Source organism: Takifugu flavidus, chromosome 20, assembly GCF_003711565.1.
Source record: "Takifugu flavidus isolate HTHZ2018 chromosome 20, ASM371156v2, whole genome shotgun sequence".
Taxonomy (NCBI): Eukaryota; Metazoa; Chordata; class Actinopteri; order Tetraodontiformes; family Tetraodontidae; genus Takifugu; species Takifugu flavidus.
Genome location: NC_079539.1, coordinates 5,463,236 through 5,482,281, shown reverse-complemented (window position 1 = coordinate 5,482,281; position 19,046 = coordinate 5,463,236). Strand labels below are relative to the sequence as shown.

The following is a 19,046-nucleotide window of genomic DNA, read 5'->3' as shown; positions in this document are numbered from 1 at the left end:
CTTCGCAGGAGGAAAAAAAAAAAAAAACGTCGGTGAGGAATGCGCAGAGCCCACGGTTTTAATATCAAGATGCCATGGACCGGCCTTCCCGTCTCCGCAGAGCCGCGATCACACTACTGCATATCGATGTCGTGAAGCAAGGTGTCAGGCGCTCCGCTCCCCGGTGCTGCTGCCTCTGCCTCGCTCCTCGGGCTCAGACCCTTCGCATCTGCCTTTTAGAACAAATATGAGCCGTTCCAGATGTTTAGAGATCAATAGGCAGGCTCCCCCCCTCCTCCACCTCCTCCTCCTCCTCCACGCACACGCGCGCACGCTGGCAATTTCTCATTTGCGCGCTGATGGGAAGGGAAGCAGAGTACCGCTCCGTGGAGTGAGGGTGCGTGGCGGCGGTGCTGCTGCGTGTGTACGGAGGAAGGCTGCGCTCGCTATGCACCTATCGATTATCGTCGAGGACGCGCGCGTCTCTCCCTCAGCCGGATCGACTTCACCCAGGGGAGACCAATGCGCGCGGACTGCATTTAAAGGAAGGGTTTATTTCAAACGCGCACCAGAACAGCATCAGATTTTTAGTGGCTGCACGCGTATCCTGCCGAGGGGGCAGGCGCCAGCTGTGTTCAGCGTCGGGCGCAACGATACGCATGAAAACTTGTATTGTTGTAGTTACTACACGTATTACAAAAGCCCCCCCTCCAATAAAAAATAAATAAATACGCGCACTCGTACACAGACCAGCACTGTTGTACGGTTGGCCATTAGGCCTATGGTGTGACGTACGGTTGACGCACAAGCCGGGGTTCATCTATGAAAAATAATTACCATGTCTGCAAGCTTCGAATGGTCTCACTTTAATCAGAGCGCGGCAGAGAATCGGTCCTAATCTGCAAACTATTAATATCTCTAATCTTTTATGTTGCAGGTGCTGCCGTCGGGGTGCTAATGTGATTGGGGAATTATCAAATAAATCCCAAGATTCCTAAAGTTCGCCCCTAATGAGGAGGCATGCTCAGTTAGGACACATGGTCTGTGACACAGCCTGGATGGTTAGGGTCGCCATGGCGACTCGCTTTTTTACAAACAGCGCTGACAATGTCAAGTGTCGCTATGGTTGCAGATGAAAATATGTACGCAGCCCGCCCCCCCCGCAGCCCGCCCCCCCCCCCCCCCCCTTCACACACACACACACAAAAGCATACACACACACACACACCACACACACACACACACACACACACACACTCCTTATGAGAAACATCAAGAACTGAATTATATCTGTCTCCATGGCAACCCCCGTGTATAGAAGAGGGAAGAGTGTTCTTTATATATTTTTTTTGCCTATACGTCTGGAGAAGCGTGACCTGTGGTTTTGGGTTGGGTTTTTTGTTTGTTTGTTTTGAGGGGGGGGGGGGGGGGTCCATTGGACCACTATAGAGCGCAGAAAGTTGAATCATACAGTCACATGGATGCAGGAGCCTCGGAGTTCAAACGTAGTGTTATTTAGGTAACAAAACAAAGACCTTCTGGAAATCTGGGGGACTTTTGAAGCGTCACATTTAAAACTGACAGAAAACGGCGTTTAAACTGCCAGGCTTCAGCCCAAACCACACTGACATTTGTTGGAAAAGTGAAAGGTAAAAATACTTTTGGCCAATTGTGGAGGTGATGTCACTAAGTCAGATGGACTACCCAGCAAATATTTGTGGGTTAAAGCAAAGAAATTAAGGAGAGGTCTCATTTAAGCCTAAAAAGCAATAATATGGAGCCTTTTTACTGCTGGGATTGGGTTGAAAAGGCTAAAACAACTGATTTACAGTGTTCCACCTACTGGTTACTTCCCATTTTGACTCTACGTAGTGTGGGTGTCCTGTTGATAGAGGTTTTTAAAGTGTTTATTACCTTTTTTGCTGAAACAAAACAATAAAGACATTTATTCATATTAGAAGTGTTTAAATTACATTTTACAAAAACCTCATGGTAGTTGCAACTTTTGGTTGCAGAGAAATAATGATAACTCCACTGAGCAATGGTTATGCTTTAATATACTTATTTTGTTTATATACCTCATTTATGATCAATGTTATCATTTTTGCTGCAAAAGAATATGATGAAACAACAAAACCCACTCTTTTCCAGCCTTAAAAAAACTTTCTTGGCACCATTTGCTGCAAATTGGAGTTAAAGTTCATATGGTAGAAAGCAATAACAAGCTATTGTCTACAATTGAGAATATCTTATTTAATTTTCCTTGACAAAATTTGAACCCAGTCACTTTAATCTTTTATTTGCAGACTGAATTATTCAAAACATCTATAACAACATTGCATGTGAGCAAAGCCTTGAGAAAATGAGATCAGTATAATGTATAGAAAAAAATCCTGAAACTAGACTGGAGTCAGGTCAGGCTGGGGACGTGGACGTGATGGATCCATGTAATGATCCAATGATTCAGTGTTTCTAAAAGTGAGGGGACACTGATTGAGTTTTGCTGGAACTGGGACGTGAAAGTGCAAATTTAGTTCCATTTTTAGGTCTAAAACTTCTCATTTGAGGCCAGAGTTTCAGTTTGAGCAGGGTTAAAATGCTGCAGACGCTCATGGTTCTGGAGGATCAGCGATTTTGTTATGTATTTTCGTTCATTTGGCAGCATATTTGCTTCCTCCTCTCCCTGAACCAGTTGGTGGCAGACTTGTCTTGAACCTGGCAGCTCTCACAGCGGCCCAGATGAACCATCCACTGGGAAATTTCAGTCTTCACTGGCCTTTGGGTTAGATTAAAGCATCCACGGCAATTATGCGTGCAACTAAATGAAATTCTCTTGCTTTTCATTATGTGCCCAAGCTGTCATAAATATGTTTGTATTAGAACAATAGATGTCAGCAAAAAAGTGTTTTTGGTTAACCAGGGAAGAGGCACGCAATGGTTGTATTAAAAACGAATGAAGTTTCTTTTTCTTGCGTTAATAATGAGGTGAAGAAAACAAGAAGGGGGTTGCGATCAATGACGCAAGCTTTTTAAGCATTGTTGCAATTTAATAACCGCTGCAGATCAATTCGATCATTCGAATTAATACATTCATTGTAAATCGTGGGCCTTTGAAAGCTGCTCGGTTGTAATTTCATCATTTTTATTTTACAATTTTTTTTTAATGTCGCGGCTCATTTTGGCGTCTGCCACGCGCCGCTTGCTCTCGCGGCTTGTTTGGTGGAGCGCACGCGCACGCCGAAGGACGCGGTCCCGGCATGCACTGCGCGCCGCTCCTCGGTCGTCGACTGCGCAGGCCTGGCTCATCCCGAACACGTCCCGTTTTTTTGTCCATGCTAGTGAAAACGTGTTACCGTCTCCCTGGTTAAACTGTGCCACCCCCGCGGACGTGATTTTTGCACAGGTTTGGTCTTTTCCCCCCCCCACCGTTAACTGCTCCCATTGCGGTATTAAAACGATGCGTCGCGTTTAAATGTTTGCAGCGTTTATTGAATTCTTTGCTGGCTACTCGGAGATCGGGATTCTACTGCTGTGCCTTTTTAAAAAGATTCTAGTTAGCGAACGTTGAAAAGTCAGAACGGGTAGGTTACACTGTAGCTGGCGGCCACGCTTGGGTAAAATATGCGTAGTGGTTAGCTTAGCCGAGCTATTAGCGCAGTAAAGTCATGTCAACAACGCTAAAAAGCCGCCCAACTTCTGCCTCTGATCAGGTGACGAACACCTTGACGACCGCAGTTGTTTTAAATGTATAATGAAATAAAAAAAGGCAGGAGTGGAGTGTAAGGCGTTAAAGTGCGTTATTGTTTACACGTGTTTCCTGAAAACCTTCATTGTTAGTGTAGCGGTGTGTCGCTAATTAGCCACTGTAGTTTTATTACAGACCCAAATCAGAGCTCCAAATTAAATTGGATTATTTTACGATTTCACATTTGTCTTTGGTTATTTTATCTCGAATCCATTTTATTAGCTCCACCAAGGCGGTTACGTGACAGCCGGCGATTGTTTGACTCTTATCAAAATATCTAAGCTATGAAGCCACGAAAGAGCTGATTATCATTTGGGTGATGATCAAAGCCGGGTTGGTTTTGCTCATAAAAACAACCGATTATGATATGTAACTTGGTCTCACTACTGCTTATATAGACAGACTATCGTGGTTACCAGCTGGTTATCTTGTTGTTTTTGTTGAACAACCTCTATTAAAGGAAGACGATCTCTCCCCCCGTCTGTTGGCAGGTTGCCTCTCAATGCTTTCCCCAGTATTTACAATGTTAAGTGGGACAGCCTTGCACATGCTTTTTCACTCCTGTAAGGACCCCAAATTGTCTTCATGAAATGTAAAAAATAGTCATAATCACACCAGGCGTTGCTTTATTCCTGTAATTGGTATTTTTCTTATCTGTCGCAGCACATTTGCTGTTTAAATGCCATTAATATACATCATGCATTCTCAGGTTGGTTGATTTTATGACTTTTCTATTTCCAGACCCAGGTAGAGGGTCCTGTTTGCATTCCAGTGCTGGTTTTAGACGATGGATGTGAAAAGCAAAGATCAGGACAAAGACAACGCATTCAGCAACGCTGATGCTAACGGTAAGATCTGCACATCATGGCACGTAATCATCCAGACATGCAATAATGCAGACATAAAGGGCTGAATGACACTAAACCTTGATAACATTATGTGGAGATAAACCATTAAGTAGTTCAGTTGAAGAAGTAAAAGTGAAAAGCTTGAACATTTCTGGCTTCAGCACTTAGCATGTGGACGCGTCAGATGGTTGTAGGATTGTCTTGTCCAAGATACTGCTGTTCAGTGGGCTCTGCGCAGCCTTTCCTGTGTTTTAATCCAGGAAGGCTGCACGATGGTGCTGGATTTAATCCAGAGTGGAGTTGGCTGCTGGCTAAAACCACCTTTTGTCAGGGTGGAATGTAGTGTTCCAGCACCAGCTTTGTATTTTTACAGTTAGCGGAACGCCTTTGTTTTGTGACTGTAAAAACAGCGTTATCTAATAAACCAGTAACACTGCCCTCACTGGTAGGCAAACGCCCAGCAGAGGACATGGATGAGGAGCACGCCTTCAAACGCTCTCGGAATGCAGATGAAATGGTGGAGCTGCGCATCTTACTTCAAAGCAAAGTAAAGGCATTAGAGTTGTTGAGTTGCAGTGCTGCTTTCATGCCATCCCATGATATCAAATAAATCTGCTTTTTCTCCGCAGAATGCCGGCGCTGTTATTGGTAAAGGTGGCAAGAACATAAAAGCTCTTCGCACAGATGTAAGTCCAATAATAAAATCCATGTCTGCAGTTGTTAGTTAGTTCATAATGAAGTTGAAGGAAGATATCTCCTGATTCAAGTCCCCTGTGGATTGGATCTCTGCAGATTAGCTGTCAGCAGGTTGTGATGATAGTTATGCCAGAGCTATATTATTCCCTCAGTGTCTGAACATGACAGCAGGCGCCTGTGTCTCTCCCAGGCATGTACAGTAAATGAGTTTTTAAAATGTATCTTTGTCCAGATCGCACTTCCTGTTCTTCTTGACTCACAGTTCTAGTCTCTCATTTCACTTTTTGGGTCAAAGTTTAGCATGTGTTCAATTAAAAATGTATTCCTTCTCCCCCTCTTCCCCTCTCCTTTATTTTTTTGCTTTTATTTTTGGCCACCTTCCTCCGTTGCCCATGTACCGGATCGACATGCCCCTCCTGCGTTGGCCCAACCTCCGTCCGCCCCTGAACGCCCGCCCACCTGACACTCCCGGTTGGCCCCGCCCATAAACCGTGCCCCTCCTTAAACGGGCACCTAACTTGACATCTTGTGATTGAATGCCCCCGCCCAATGCCAACTTCCTCCACCACAACTACCACCACAACCATCACCACCACCACTGCAGTACAATGCCAGTGTATCAGTCCCAGACAGCAGTGGCCCAGAGCGGTATGTCCCACCAATTATTGCCTCACTGCCTGATTAGAAAGTGGAACACATGTCTTTGATAACTTGCCTTTTGTTTCATTTTTTTTTTATATATATATATATACATGAAGTAATCCCCCCTCCCCACCCCCACCCCGAACACCCCCACCTCCACTTGTAAGAGACGTTGATTGTTCCCTTTGCTTTTTCTGTCCATTGAAGCATCTCCATTGATTTGGACTTGTCATTGCAGTTTACTGTCCATGAAGAGAATCACTGACAGCCCACTACCCAGTAGCTGCTTTCTTCTGATTAGAGGGGCGGCTCTTGTTGTTTTCCATCGCTTTGATGTGTGATTCTGTGAAATTTATGGAAAGCGCCGATCTTTTTCTTGTTCTGTCCTCTGTGGCTCACCTGGCCCCCTTACTGTCATCTCCTCCCCCACTCACACCCCTTCCCCCCCTTCCTTTCCCCCCCCCCCCCCCCCCGGCATCACTGTCCATGGTTTCTATAAGAGCGCTGCCTCCTGGACGCTTCGTCAGTCATCAGTGTCGTCTCTATTTCGCGCTGCATTTGTTGTGCTGTTGAATTTCTTACACATAAGAGCTGCCTCCCAAAAGTTTCATAACTCCCCCCCCCCTGCAAAGCCCCCCTCCACCCTGCTTCTGTCCTGTCCACAGAGTAGTTGGTAACCACTCATGTTTCCTCCTCAACCTGCTGTGTTGCTCTTTTCTCCCGTTGCTCCACCTTGTCTCTTCTTCACCTCAGCCCTGAGCCTCTTCTACCCCCCCCCCCCCCCCCTGTTCCCCAACCCCCTGGTCACAACAAGAAGGTGTCCTGATGATGCACCGATGTCGTGGCAGGCTGTTGTTTCAGGTTCTGTGTTCCTTTATCCCAACTTGCTGGTGGTGGGATGGTAATACAAGATATCTCTCTTTCTCTCACCCTACTCCCCCCCCCCACCGCCCAGTTCTGTGTGGCCAGTCTCATGTTCATTTGAGCTGCTCTGAAGCTGCCATCCTCGCCAAGGCTCCTCTTTCAAATAATTTCAGATCGAGTGCATGTCAGCTTCTAGTTTAATCAATTTAGCCTTTGGGAAGAAGTTCTGCAGACTTCATTCGATTATAGTTTGAAATGGCTCACAAAGCTGATGGTAACTGTTTGTTGGAACGCCTCTTTTTTCAGTTGTTGAATTGCTTTGTTGCATACCCTGCCCCTTGTCATGCCTCACTTCTTACTGACCAACTTGGTTCCTGACAGAATCCTGAGCGTTAACGCCAGTATCGACACAATTGGAAAGATTCTCCTAAAAATCATTCCTACTCTGGAGGAGGTAAACATCATTCCTTTTTCGTCTTTGATACATTAAAGGGCCTCCAGTCCTGATATTTGCTCTTTGTGTGTCTTTAGTATCAGCATTACAGTGGGATTGATTTTGACAGCGAGCTTCGCCTGCTGATCCATCAGAGTTTGGCAGGTGGCATCATTGGGGTGAAAGGTGCCAAGATAAAAGAGCTGAGAGAGGTATGACTGACCGTTGCCATGGTTTTCTGCCCGGCTGTGATGATTTCACAGCTGAATTTTGCAACAGTGCTCTGTTCTTGTTGTGGAGCAAAGCAATGAGCATGTTCGGTTTTTGGGAACGGAGGTTTAAAACTCTCACTTTTCTGTGCACTAGAACACGCAGACCACCATCAAGTTATTCCAGGAATGCTGTCCACACTCCACTGACAGGGTTGTCTTGGTGGGAGGAAAACCAGAGCGTGTCATTGAATGTATCAAAGTTATCCTGGAGTTGGTGTCAGAGGTGAGTTTACATCTGAGACCTGCGGAAAAGCTTCGCTGCACTTCCTATTACCGGTCATGTGATGTAGGGACAATGCCAACCTTTTGTCTTTTACCGCAGACCCCCATTAAAGGCCGCACGCAGCCTTACGACCCCAATTTCTACGACGAGACGTACGACTACGGCGGTTTCACCATGATGTTCGAGGACAGAGGGAGGCGACCTGTCAGCGGCTTCCCCATCCGCGTGCGCGGAGGCTTCGACCGCGCGCCTCCCGTTCGCTCCAGCAGACCGCCGCCCCCCTCCCGGAGGGATTACGACGACATCAGCCCCCGCAGGGGGCCTCCGCCGCCACTGAGCAGAGGCGGACGAGGCAGCAGCCGAGCGCGGAACCTGCCTCTCCCCCCTCCGCCACCTCCAAGAGGCGGGTAAGCAAACCTGAACTCAGTTCCCATCATACTGTAGGACAGCCGCCCACCCTCTACGCTGATCTATTTACATTTTTTAGTTTTTTTTAGATGTGTTTGTTTCTCCTTGGCAGAGGCGACAGGTTTTCACACGGCAGCTATCACAGCAGCATGGACGACAGACCGAGGTGAACACACATCAGTGACTATCAGCCATTATTGTCAGGCAATAATAAAGAAACAACGCAGTTCTTCACCCTGTTGACGCTGTATTAATGAATGCTTGTGCTGCAGCGAGAGGAGAAGCAGAGGAGACCGCTACGACAGCATGGTGAGTGCCGTCGGCCGCCTCGCGCCGTCTGAGGCTCCTTGTCCAAAAAGTGTGTGATCTATTTTTCAAACGAGGCGGCCGGAATTCCTGTTTTGAGTGTAGCATGAGCACAGAGGCATGGCTGCCGTGATGCATTTTCCCCGCGTACGCACACTGGTTTAGGCCTGGCGTTGCCTGGCAACTGTAGTCTCCTAGGTTACCACGAGCAGCTGTTGTCCAGAGATTGACGCGGCGAGCGAATGAACTTGAGATGAAACCAAAGCAATTCCTGATCGGGTTCCTCTCAGGTTCCGCTTGCCTGATGAATCCTGCTGTTTGTTTTTTTTTCAAAACTACGTCATCAACTGTATTTGATTATCAATTTCAGACTTTTTGATATGAGGAGTGAAGTTTGGCTTCAGGAAGCGTTGATGTTATTGTCATGGGTGTGACGTTCCTGCCAAACCTTTTTTTCTAGCGTGGTATTAAATGCAAAGCTCTGGTTGTCTTGGTGAGCTCTGAAGATGCCGGTCCATTATACTCCAGAAAGTGGCCACGAAAAGATGCGTTGCTCATGGGTCAGTGGCGTGCGCTGGACGGGTTCTACGTGCTGTAATGTTTTCATGTTACTTCAGACGACTCCCAACATTATTACACTGAAACTTAGAGGGGGGGGGGAAACTGCAAAAGCTGCAGGTCTGTAACTACTGAAGCTTCCTGCAGAATGTGTTGAGTGCCCCAATTTCAATACAGAAGTCCCGTTTGTGCTGGACGCTGCCATTGACTGCAGTGCTCATTCCTGAATAAATGGTTAAATTCCGTGGATTTGGAAATCAAATGAGCCTGGCACGCCCCCAGTGTGTGTCCTGGTTATTTTCAGCTGTGGCAGCTCTGAGATTTTCAAGCAACAATGTGATTTTCAGAAGTGCAGGGGAATGTTTGAAGCATGAGTGCTGCAAAAAAAATAAATAAATAAAAGTGCTGGGGCTGCTTATTGTTTTGGAATCTGCACTCAGATCCTGGGGGAACATTTCCAACACCTTGCTGAGTCTGTGCTTCAGGTAATTTGGACTGTTCCGGATAAAAAGAAACCCAATGACGACTCGCTCGGTGCTGGCCAGCCCCACAACAGAATGAACGTGGCTCATTTGTGTGCTGAAAAGTTTGGAAAGTCCTCATTTAGCATCATTTAATCATACTTCTGTTTTCTCTCCCCCCCCTCATGTCTGTCCCGACCTGCAGAGCGGCAGCAGATACGGTGAGTGTCGCTGATATTGCACATGTTATGTGTACAAGCAAAAGTGTGTCCATCATGTCCTGTAAGGCCGCCCTTAGACTGCACGTTAAGACGGACTCACACCAGGGCGGCGGGAAATGTGACCAGACATCAGGATGTCCGAAAATATCCTAAATCCCAGATATTTGGGCTCAGATGTTGTGCCGAGGGAGGGAGGGAGGAGACACACCTCCTCCATCTTTATTCGTGTCAGTGGGGTGACCTAATTGACTGTTAGATTTGTCCTTTTCAGTTCTCCACGTCCACTCTAATAACATGCTCACGCATGCACGCAGCTCCAACTTGTCTTTGTAAAGGCATCATCTTCCATTTTTGTGTTCCGAGGGTGAACGAGGAAAGAACATCGCCACAACCCCTCCTTTTACTAAAGGACGGCGTCAGTTGACTTGGCTCACAATAGACTGAAGTGCCCCCCTGCTTTGTTCTCTTTGGTTTTACTAGCAGATGTTGCGCATGCTAACGTTCTGAGGCTGGAGCGTCTGTACGCCCGGCGGCTCCTGTTGCTTCTTCCTTTAAACTCCACAGGCCAGCAGTAACTTTAATGGATAAACAGATAGTGGCCCGCGGAGCAAGGACACAAGTTCTTTTCCCCGACGGCTCCTGCGTTGTGTGCTATCGTGTCTTTGTCCTCGTGGCGTGATTTCATTTGTCACTTTCTTGTTTCCACTGTTTTCAAAGACAACAATTCTTCCTGGGAGCGCTTTCAGTCTGGTGAGTGGGGATGGATTCTTATAGTCCCTCTGCTGCTTCCTAACCTGCAGGGAGCGTTTATTCTTCTGGCACAGGGCAGTTAAAGGCAGATTGATTAAGCCTTCTCCCCCCACGTTGTTCCGCAGGCAGCAGGGGCTCGTACAGCGACATCGGGGGCCCGGTCATCACCACGCAAGTGACGATCCCAAAAGACGTAAGCCACCTCGGCCCCCCCGGCCCCCCCCCCATCCAAAGCTCCAGACCCACCCTCCTGAAGCTTCTTTCACTGAGCCCGTCTGCTTCTCCCGCAGCTGGCCGGTTCCATCATCGGCAAGGGCGGTCAGAGGATCAAGCAGATCCGCCACGAGTGCGGGGCGTCCATCAAGATCGATGAGCCACTAGAGGGCTCTGAGGACCGCATCATCACCATCACAGGGACACAGGACCAGATCCAGAATGCCCAGTACCTCCTGCAGAACAGGCACGCGCACCAGTTCACCCCACTGATGTCTTGTTCCCGACAAAGCAAATAAATATTCCTCATCGCCTCCCCCCCCTCCCCCCCCTTTCCCCCGGTCTTGTTCCAGTGTGAGGCAGTACTCCGGTCGCTTCTTCTAGGATCCACCCAGGAGACTGAAGCCAGGTCGCCATACTGTTCGCTCCTCCCGTCAGGAGGCCACATTCCTCTCCCTCGGACAGATGTGCCCTCTCCCCTTAGTCACATGTATGTCTTTAAAGTGCAGGTTCTGAATGAGGAGACTGGTGAACTGTCCAGCAGCAGCAGAGGGGTCAGAAAGGCAGCAGCTAGCTGGTGTAATTATCCTTTCTTTTCTATTTTCTGTGCCATCACTGGAGTGAACTCATCTGTGTGCTGCAGTAGCTTTCGGTGTTGTGAGTCGCTCCCAGACTTTATCTCTGGTTTTAGTACAGCATGCAGAATGTAATCTTTTTGTAAGGAAAACCTCCCTGCCCCCATCCCCCCCCCCCAAAAAAAGCACACTCTGAATGGAAAAATATGCATGTTTGTGCAAAGACCGAAAATAAACAAGCATTTAGGTCATTTTTACCGATTTTCCACTGTGGGGTGAAGCCTGAGGTCACCAATGAAGCTGGACGCATCATCTCGCCACGAACCTGCAGGAATTAGATTTGTACATATTTTCTAAAAGTCATTTGCTTTAAGCAGAGGGGGGGGGGGGGGGTGATTTTTAAGATTTCTGTTTTTCTTTGAGGGATCTGTCTGTGCCCACTTGCATAAAGCGATTGAAACGGAAGGATCGATTGAGGGATTTGCTTTGATTTGTGTGGATTCCCTTTCATTTCTTTGATGTTCTTCACTGTGATGGACTCTGTTATGCAGCCTTAATATCAGCTGTTTCTTTCTTTAATTCTTTTTAAGAGAGGAAGCGACTTTGCGTCTGCTTCCCTCTGTAACTGTCTGATATCTGTAGTGCCTGCAGGTGTTGAGTAAATAAAGTCTGTCGCAGTCATGCACAAATCCCTTCTTTTAAAACAACACACAACACACAATAAAAAGTAAAAGAAGGGCTTGGGGGGTCTGCAAGATGCCCTCGATGACTCTGGAGGGACAGGGTCACCATGGATCATGGCGCCAGGAGGCACACGTTGGAATGATTGAAAGCCTGAGAGACCTGAGCTGGTCTACAAGAGGAGATTTATTAGGGAGAAAATGACCTAAAGCGACCTAAAGCTGTTGTAATCGGATACCAGAGGATGTTGCCCCAGGGCTGCAGCCAGCGGCCCAAACGCCTGATGTTTCTACCCCCGTCAACTAACGGCACGAGTAGGTCTGCAGATTTAAAGTTTGAGCTAGTAAATGACAGACAAGTAGCCATAACTCGGCTAAAACGAAGAGGAAGCCAGAATAAAGGGAAGTCTGCCAACTTTCACTTTCACCAGAATGAGGTCTAGTAATCTTAAGGCCGCGCGTGGAGTTTTTAACCCTATTTTATTCATTCCCAAGAACCGATGAGCTCTGGAAGCCGTGCGTCCTGTCACATCCATCCTGGGTTTGCGAGTTACCACCGGATATTAGTTCCCGTCCTGTAATAAACACAAACGGCTTCCCATCAGAGCTCGGCCCCCAGCGGCCGTCACATGGTCCGAGCCGCCTCCACCCGGAGACATCCAGCCAGCCAGGAAGGGAGGAAGGAAGGGAGCAAGGAAGGAAGGAGCTGCACGCCAGCCCGCGATCACAACACCTCGGCCCCCCTCTGGACAGCGTTCGCCTTCGGTTGCGGGATTACTACTTTTATTTTTTGCTAAAAGTTTCACCGTCAAACTCCGCCATCTTCGTCCCACCACGCCCGGAGCCGAGCGGGGCTGAAGCCTGGACCGTCTCCCCCCCGCCGAAGTGACTCAAACTTCGTTTCCTCTTTTCAGGTGAGAACCCCCACCACCCCGAAAAAGTCTTTTAAATGAGTGCTGTGGTTCTCGGTGGTGACTCTCGCCCAGCACCGAGGGGCCCCCGCGGTGCCCGATGACCGAGGCTCTGTGTGTGTCTCCGCCGTGAAGGAGCGCCGGTGTCCGGGGGCGATGACGCTGAGCTTCGCGGGGGCCTGCTGCCTCAGCCCGGAGGCCAAGGAGGCTCGGAGGATCAACGACGAGATCGAGAGGCAGCTCCGCCGGGACAAGAGGAAGTTCCGCCGCGAATACAAGCTGCTGCTGCTCGGTGAGACTGGCCCCGGTGCCCCCCAACAGAGAGGGGGCAGATAGCTGCCCCTCCACCAGAGAGGGGGCAGATAGCTGCCCCATAGTAGCTGGAAGAGGGTTCGTTTTTTAAAGTTACGCTGCCTTAAGTGCGTTGTTGTCCCCACACTTGTTGTCAAGTCAGGAATAAATCATTCTCTTAAGTGGATTGGAAAGCGATCGATTTATCACCAGCGCTGAGAAGCTGTGGCCAGTATTGCCCCAGTAGTGCCCCAGTAGTGCCCCAGCAGTGCCCCCGTAGTGCCCCAGTACTCTCCATAATGTAGGAAAGTATTGATTATCCATTAAAGTACTTTAAGCCCATGAGGTCGGCCTCTTTGGGAGCACATTATAGGTTATTTTGTTGTTATTATCACTTTATACACGCGTAGAAGAAGATTCTGATGGAGCCGCCGACAGGAACGTTCAAGTGTATCAGTCAGAACTGGTCAAAGGCAGTTTTGGGTCCAAGCGAGCTGCTTGAGCGGTTCCACTGTGACAGCAACGTGTTTGTAGGTGCCGCCAACCTTTTAATGGGTTCTCATTGACTCAGACGACCTTTGAGCGTCCGTGGCCGGTTCGGTTCCCTGGATTGGCTGCCAGGATGGTTCTCCTTAAGGACCGGACCTTCTGCGGCTTGTGAAGTCTGAGCCAGCAGATGAAAGAAAAGGTCCCGACGGATCAAAGCGAAAGACCCATCAGATCAAAGAGAACGTCCGTTTTTTCGTAAAACCGGCAGCGGTCCCGGGAGCAGATTCTGGACCAAGCGCCGGTCCATCTGCCCTCGGGCGTCTTTAGAAAGGCCTCGCCGTCCTCTGGTCCAGGCCCTGTCAGCCGCTGGGGCAGCGAGATGACAAAGAGCTGTTTATGCAGCTGGACCGGGAGGATAAACACGAGAGCCACAGGGTCTGAGGAGCCGATAAAACCCAGAGCACGGCGCCGAGGTCCAGGATTGCGTAACAGAAGTACGAACGTGTTGCTTTTGATTTTGGGACTGCAGGCGAGCGCGAGGGCAAACCAGCACCTTGGCCCGATGGTACCGGGGGACCTGTGGTGGCCGAGGAGGAGTCCGATATCATTGAGCGAGGATCGTTTGGCCCGTGTCAGAGCTTAGCTTAGCACAATCTCCAGCAAAGTAGATCCAAAGGTTTCAACAGCGAGGATTTGGTCATGGCCGCCACCGTGGGGTTTATTTAATGTACAATGACAGTGGTTATTACATAACTTCCCTAATGGATTCGCTACCGTTACGGCGTGGTCGGCCTGGGTGCCGCTCACATCCGCCAGTGAGCAATCAGATAGCAAGAGCTGATAAATTCTCATCGCCGGTGTTTTTAATGCTGCTAAGTGTTCCTCCGTGTGGAAAAGGTGGCCAAAGAATGCCGAGAAAAATCCGCCTTCCTACTTCCTCAGAAGTGGGGAGTCGGGAATGACGTCGCTGCGCTCCGGTTAGGACTGGAAAAGTAAAAGGGCCTCCGATCGGCTGCCGTTGCTAGCACTGTTAGCTAACACCTCCCTACAGTAACAGCAGGTGGGCGGGGGGTTGGGCTGATTAATAAACCCTGATCTGCGTGTCAGGAACCGGCGAGAGCGGGAAGAGCACCTTCATCAAGCAGATGCGGATCATCCACGGACGGGGCTACTCTGACGAGGACAAGCGGGGCTTCACCCGGCTGGTCTACCAGAACATCGTCACGGCCGTGCAGGCCATGGTCCAGGCCATGAGCGCGCTGCAGATCCCCTACAAGTACGAGAGCAACAAGGTAAAACTCGCACCAGCGTTTTTGCAATCCCCCCCCCCCGGGAGAGTTTCGTCTATTTATGGGAAGCGGATAATGATGGTATCCTGCAGGCATGTAAGGACAGGTCGGCCAGAACCTCCCATTTATCACAGCAGAATCTATCCCTGTCATTCCAGGGCTGGGAGTGGATTCATCACACAAATATGCTGCTAAAGCTAAGAAGGTTCTGTCTTGCAAGTGCAGAACCGGGTTGGGGGGGTGCCTGGGGGGGGATTGTCATTATATTTATTGTTCGTCTTTGTGGTGCCCTCAGTGGCTCCTTCTGGATCCGTAAATCATCCCGCTCGGGTCCAAGGCAGCTCTGGCCCGTCCGGAAGTTTGACAGCGTCAGTCAGATGTTTTGGATTCCGCGGTGACGATGTTCTTTACGTGATCTCAGCGGACGTGGAATAAGATGTCACGCGCTGAACCTGTGAGCAAGACCCGGTTGGTTCCGGCTTGTGCCAGCAGAGGTCGGTCTGATAGCGCCCCGTCGCTCCATTAAGGCCCGTCTTCACGCACAACCTGGGAATTCCCAGGGATCCACAGTCGTGTCCTGAACTGAGTCATTGTGCTTGTGGATTAAGAAGGTGTGTTGTTCATGGAACAAAGGTTGTGGCGCTGCTCTTGCGTAATCAGCGCTTATTAGCATCCCAGCAAGCTAGCCCCACTTCCTGTTCAAAGCAAATGTAATTAGCTCGAGTGGCGTTGTTGTTGTTGTTGTTGCGGGTCAGATTTCTAGCTGCTGCCATTAGGAAATCCTTCTTTTGCCCATTTGAGCCAAAAAAAAGAGCTGACAGACTGAATCCAGGAGTGAAGACAGAGGATGAATCAGGCCGACAGGCAGCAGTTTCAGCAGATCCCCTTTAAACTTCCTCCGTCTCGCCTCCAAACAGCAGAATTTGGGCATGAAAGCGGTGGAGAGGGAGCCGTAAAAATGGATTTTAGACGACGCGCGGAGAGGCGGCGGCTCGCGAGGAGCCGGCGTCTTCCTCAAAGGACAGGAAGCCTCTGAAGCTCTTCTGAGGATTTTTTTTTTTTCTACCAGATTTGGTAACAAAAATTCCAATTGGCAACAAAGAAAAAGCAGTGAGTTATTATGACTCAGCAAACAGCTCTTCTAGGATATCGATGCGTAAATGATCCGGCGGACGTTTGCCTCTCCGCAGCCTCTGAATTATTTATCGTTAATTAGAGCAGAAATGGAAAAGGCGCAGAGAGGGCGAGACAGAGAAATGGAATTCCAAGAACACAAATGTGACGCCGACTCCTCCCGCTCCGCAGGCGAACGCGGCCCTGGTCAGCGCCGTCGAGGTGGAGAAGGTCACCAAATTAACCAATCCCTGTGTGGAGGCCATCAGGAGCTTGTGGAGCGATCCGGGGATTCAGGAATGCTACATTCGGAGGAGGGAATACCAGCTGTCAGACTCGGCCAAATAGTGAGTGTTAACAGAAACCGCCTCGCAGCGTTCCACCCGCTTAATCTGTCACTTTCTGTTTAACGCACTCCAAGCTTCACATTCAGTTCTCGTCCCATTTAAAACTGTTGACAAAAGCTTTATAAATAAGCCGGGACGTGTCCTGATGAACGACTGCGACCTAAAGCATCCCGGAATTCTATGTAGCCTCAGGCATTCCGCCTGATCTGTCTGTTTTTATTCGTAGCTACCTGAACGAATTGGACCGGATCGCCGCTGCTAATTATCTGCCAAGCCAGCAGGACGTCCTGAGGGTCAGGGTTCCCACCACGGGCATCATCGAGTACCCCTTCCACCTGGAGAACGTGGTGATCAGGTCAGCCCGAGGCGGCCGCGCCGCCAGACTGCAGATGCGCTCCTTCCTCTTCGGGCGGATTGCAGCTAAACGCAGCGCTTGCCACACTGGGGCATTTCCGCTTTGCCGCCCAGCGTTAGCATGCTAACAGTTAGCGTCGCTCACGTGTGGCTCTGAAGGCAACATTAGAGCAGCCCCACTTCCCTGAACTCTGCGCCTGCCTGCAGACTCTTTTCTCTTCCTGTGCCGGTCTCGCTGTGGAAGTGCAGACGTAATTTGGAAGCAATTATGTCTCGTTAGCCTCATTAGCCCCATTTGACCACATCTGGAGCTCGTTTAGCAATCAGTCACCCGACACTCATATTTTGCCTGTTTATTTCTAAAGTTTTGTTGGTTTATTGAGGTACTTTGAACAGAATTGTAGCAAACCTGTGTATGAGCTCTGCTAATAAAGAGCGTAAAGACGACGGTGATTAATGGCTGCTGTGGCCGTAGGATGGTGGACGTGGGCGGCCAGCGTTCGGAGAGGAGGAAGTGGATCCACTGTTTCCAGAACGTCACTTCCATCATGTTCCTTGTGGCGCTCAGCGAGTACGACCAGGTCCTTGTTGAGTCCGACTACGAGGTGATTATACCTGATTTTATGGTCTGGAACAGAACACCTCCTCCTCCACCTCCTCTGTTCATGGCAGCAGTACCCAGGCTTGGCCTGCAGGGGGAGCTCTTTAGTCGCTCTCTTCCGCACAGCCCACTCGCTGCCTTATTGTGCTCGAAGACAAATATAACTCCTCTTTCTCCCCTTTTCCCCAAAGAACCGGATGGAGGAGAGCATGGCGCTGTTCCAGACCATCATCACCTACCAGTGGTTCAAACGCACCTCCGTCATCTTGTTCCTCAACAAGATCGACCTGCTGAAGGAGAAAGTCATGTACTCACACTTGGGCGACTACTTCCCTGATTTTGACGGTGAGTGGGCAGAAGGGAACACTACCACCCAGTGGTGGGCTGCACAACAGCCAGAAAACTCCCCCTGCAGGCCCCAAAGCTGGTTCCCGTCTCCTCTCAGGGCAGTTTTTCTGGCTGCTCGGTGCAGAAATGCTGTTATTTCCCCCTTTCAAAAGTTGCACAATCCAACTATTGCGTCGCCTAACTGACGGTTGTGCAACTGTTCGGCTCGTCTTCTCCTGCAGGTCCCCGGCAGGACGCCGATGCGGCCAAGTCCTTCATCCTGGACGCGTTCTCCAGCCTCAACCCCAACGAGAAGAAGATAATCTACTCTCACTTCACCTGCGCCACCGACACCGACAACATCCGGTTTGTCTTCCACGCCGTGAAGGACCACATCCTCCAGGGGAACCTGGAAATCCACAACTTGGTTTGAGGCGGGGGGCGGCGGCGGTCAATTCGATAGGCTTTGCACAGCTGGCGTCCCCACAGCAGCGGGACGGCGAGGACAGCGTCCGTGGCGTCCCCCCCCCCCCCCCCCGCACCGCCGTGTGCTCGTCTTCAACATCAAAGTGCTGCTTTAGCAAAGACTCCGTGGACCATGTCACACGCACGCGTGTGGAATGGAAACGAACATTCCCGTGGCCATGAAAGCCACACGTGAGGCCTTCAATGTCCTCGGGATTCCCCGCTTCCCCCGACGCCGCACCATTATTTGAAACGCACTCGTGCCTTCAAGGAAAACAAGCCACAGTTAACACTACGGCACACGTGTCAGTTTTGTGTGTTTTGATGTTTTGTGTGTTCCTCGGCGCCGTCCGCGGTCCTTTTTCCCGACTCGGAACGCGTCCCGTATGTGCCTGCGACGGGACACTGGGGCAGCGCCTTCACGAGCGACGGGATGCAAATTTCAAAGGGAATTCTTTTCGATTCTGCTGCGCCAGCATTCTGTTGTCCTTAATTTAAAACAGCAGGATCGACCGTTTGACAGTTTTATTTTCTATGTAAAGTAGAAGTCGTCCGATTATTTATCCGATTGTAAATACGACGCGGTACTTTTTTCTTTTTTTAAAATGTTTGCTAGCCTCAAGGTCGGGGTTGAAATGCTAACTGCTGAAGCGCTGAGTGGCGCCAGGCCCCCCCCGAGGTGCTCAACAGGAGCTTTTTCTGCTCATCTGGATTCATCTCCTCTCCAGAGATGTCGGATGCACGAATAAAACCTTAATGAATGAATCCACGCTGATGATGTTTACACGACCTGACTCCTACTAATAATTACCGCCTGATTTGAATGAGTTGTTGTTGTTTTGAGTCACAATCCTTCACCTCTGCTGCGATATCCTGATGCTGGCTTTTATGTGAGTGGAGAAATAAACGGATGGTTTTCACGTCCTTGCTTTTTTATCTCAGCGTCTCAAAGGTTAGCGCTGCAGCGCTCCTGCTAGCAGCCGCC

At 49.5% G+C, this 19,046-nt stretch overlaps 2 protein-coding genes across 11 annotated transcripts; both read left to right on the top strand.

Moving 5' to 3' along the window:
* The first annotated feature begins 3,214 nt into the window (after positions 1-3,214).
* On the top strand, positions 3,215-11,883 carry hnrpkl (heterogeneous nuclear ribonucleoprotein K, like). 10 transcript variants are annotated; one of them, XM_057017898.1, is made up of 16 exons: positions 3,215-3,382; positions 4,466-4,572; positions 5,022-5,119; positions 5,202-5,258; positions 5,873-5,916; positions 7,156-7,228; positions 7,306-7,419; positions 7,574-7,702; positions 7,802-8,109; positions 8,223-8,276; positions 8,383-8,419; positions 9,641-9,656; positions 10,374-10,406; positions 10,532-10,599; positions 10,697-10,866; positions 10,973-11,883. In XM_057017898.1, the coding sequence occupies exons 2-16, from the start codon at positions 4,512-4,514 to the stop codon at positions 11,001-11,003; spliced, it is 1,293 nt and encodes a 430-aa protein (XP_056873878.1). In that variant the 5' UTR covers positions 3,215-3,382; positions 4,466-4,511; the 3' UTR covers positions 11,004-11,883. The 10 variants fall into 10 exon arrangements, with proteins under 10 accessions (XP_056873878.1, XP_056873873.1, XP_056873870.1 ...); XM_057017895.1 differs by having other exon boundaries at positions 3,218-3,382; positions 5,001-5,119; XM_057017893.1 differs by lacking the exon at positions 10,973-11,883 and having other exon boundaries at positions 10,697-10,966.
* Positions 11,884-12,171: 288 nt separating this feature from the next.
* On the top strand, positions 12,172-18,981 carry LOC130516731 (guanine nucleotide-binding protein G(q) subunit alpha-like). The gene is made up of 8 exons (XM_057017900.1): positions 12,172-12,788; positions 12,921-13,077; positions 14,673-14,857; positions 16,160-16,314; positions 16,541-16,669; positions 17,144-17,273; positions 17,461-17,614; positions 17,839-18,981. The coding sequence occupies exons 2-8, from the start codon at positions 12,942-12,944 to the stop codon at positions 18,027-18,029; spliced, it is 1,080 nt and encodes a 359-aa protein (XP_056873880.1). The 5' UTR covers positions 12,172-12,788; positions 12,921-12,941; the 3' UTR covers positions 18,030-18,981.
* Positions 18,982-19,046: the final 65 nt, after the last annotated feature.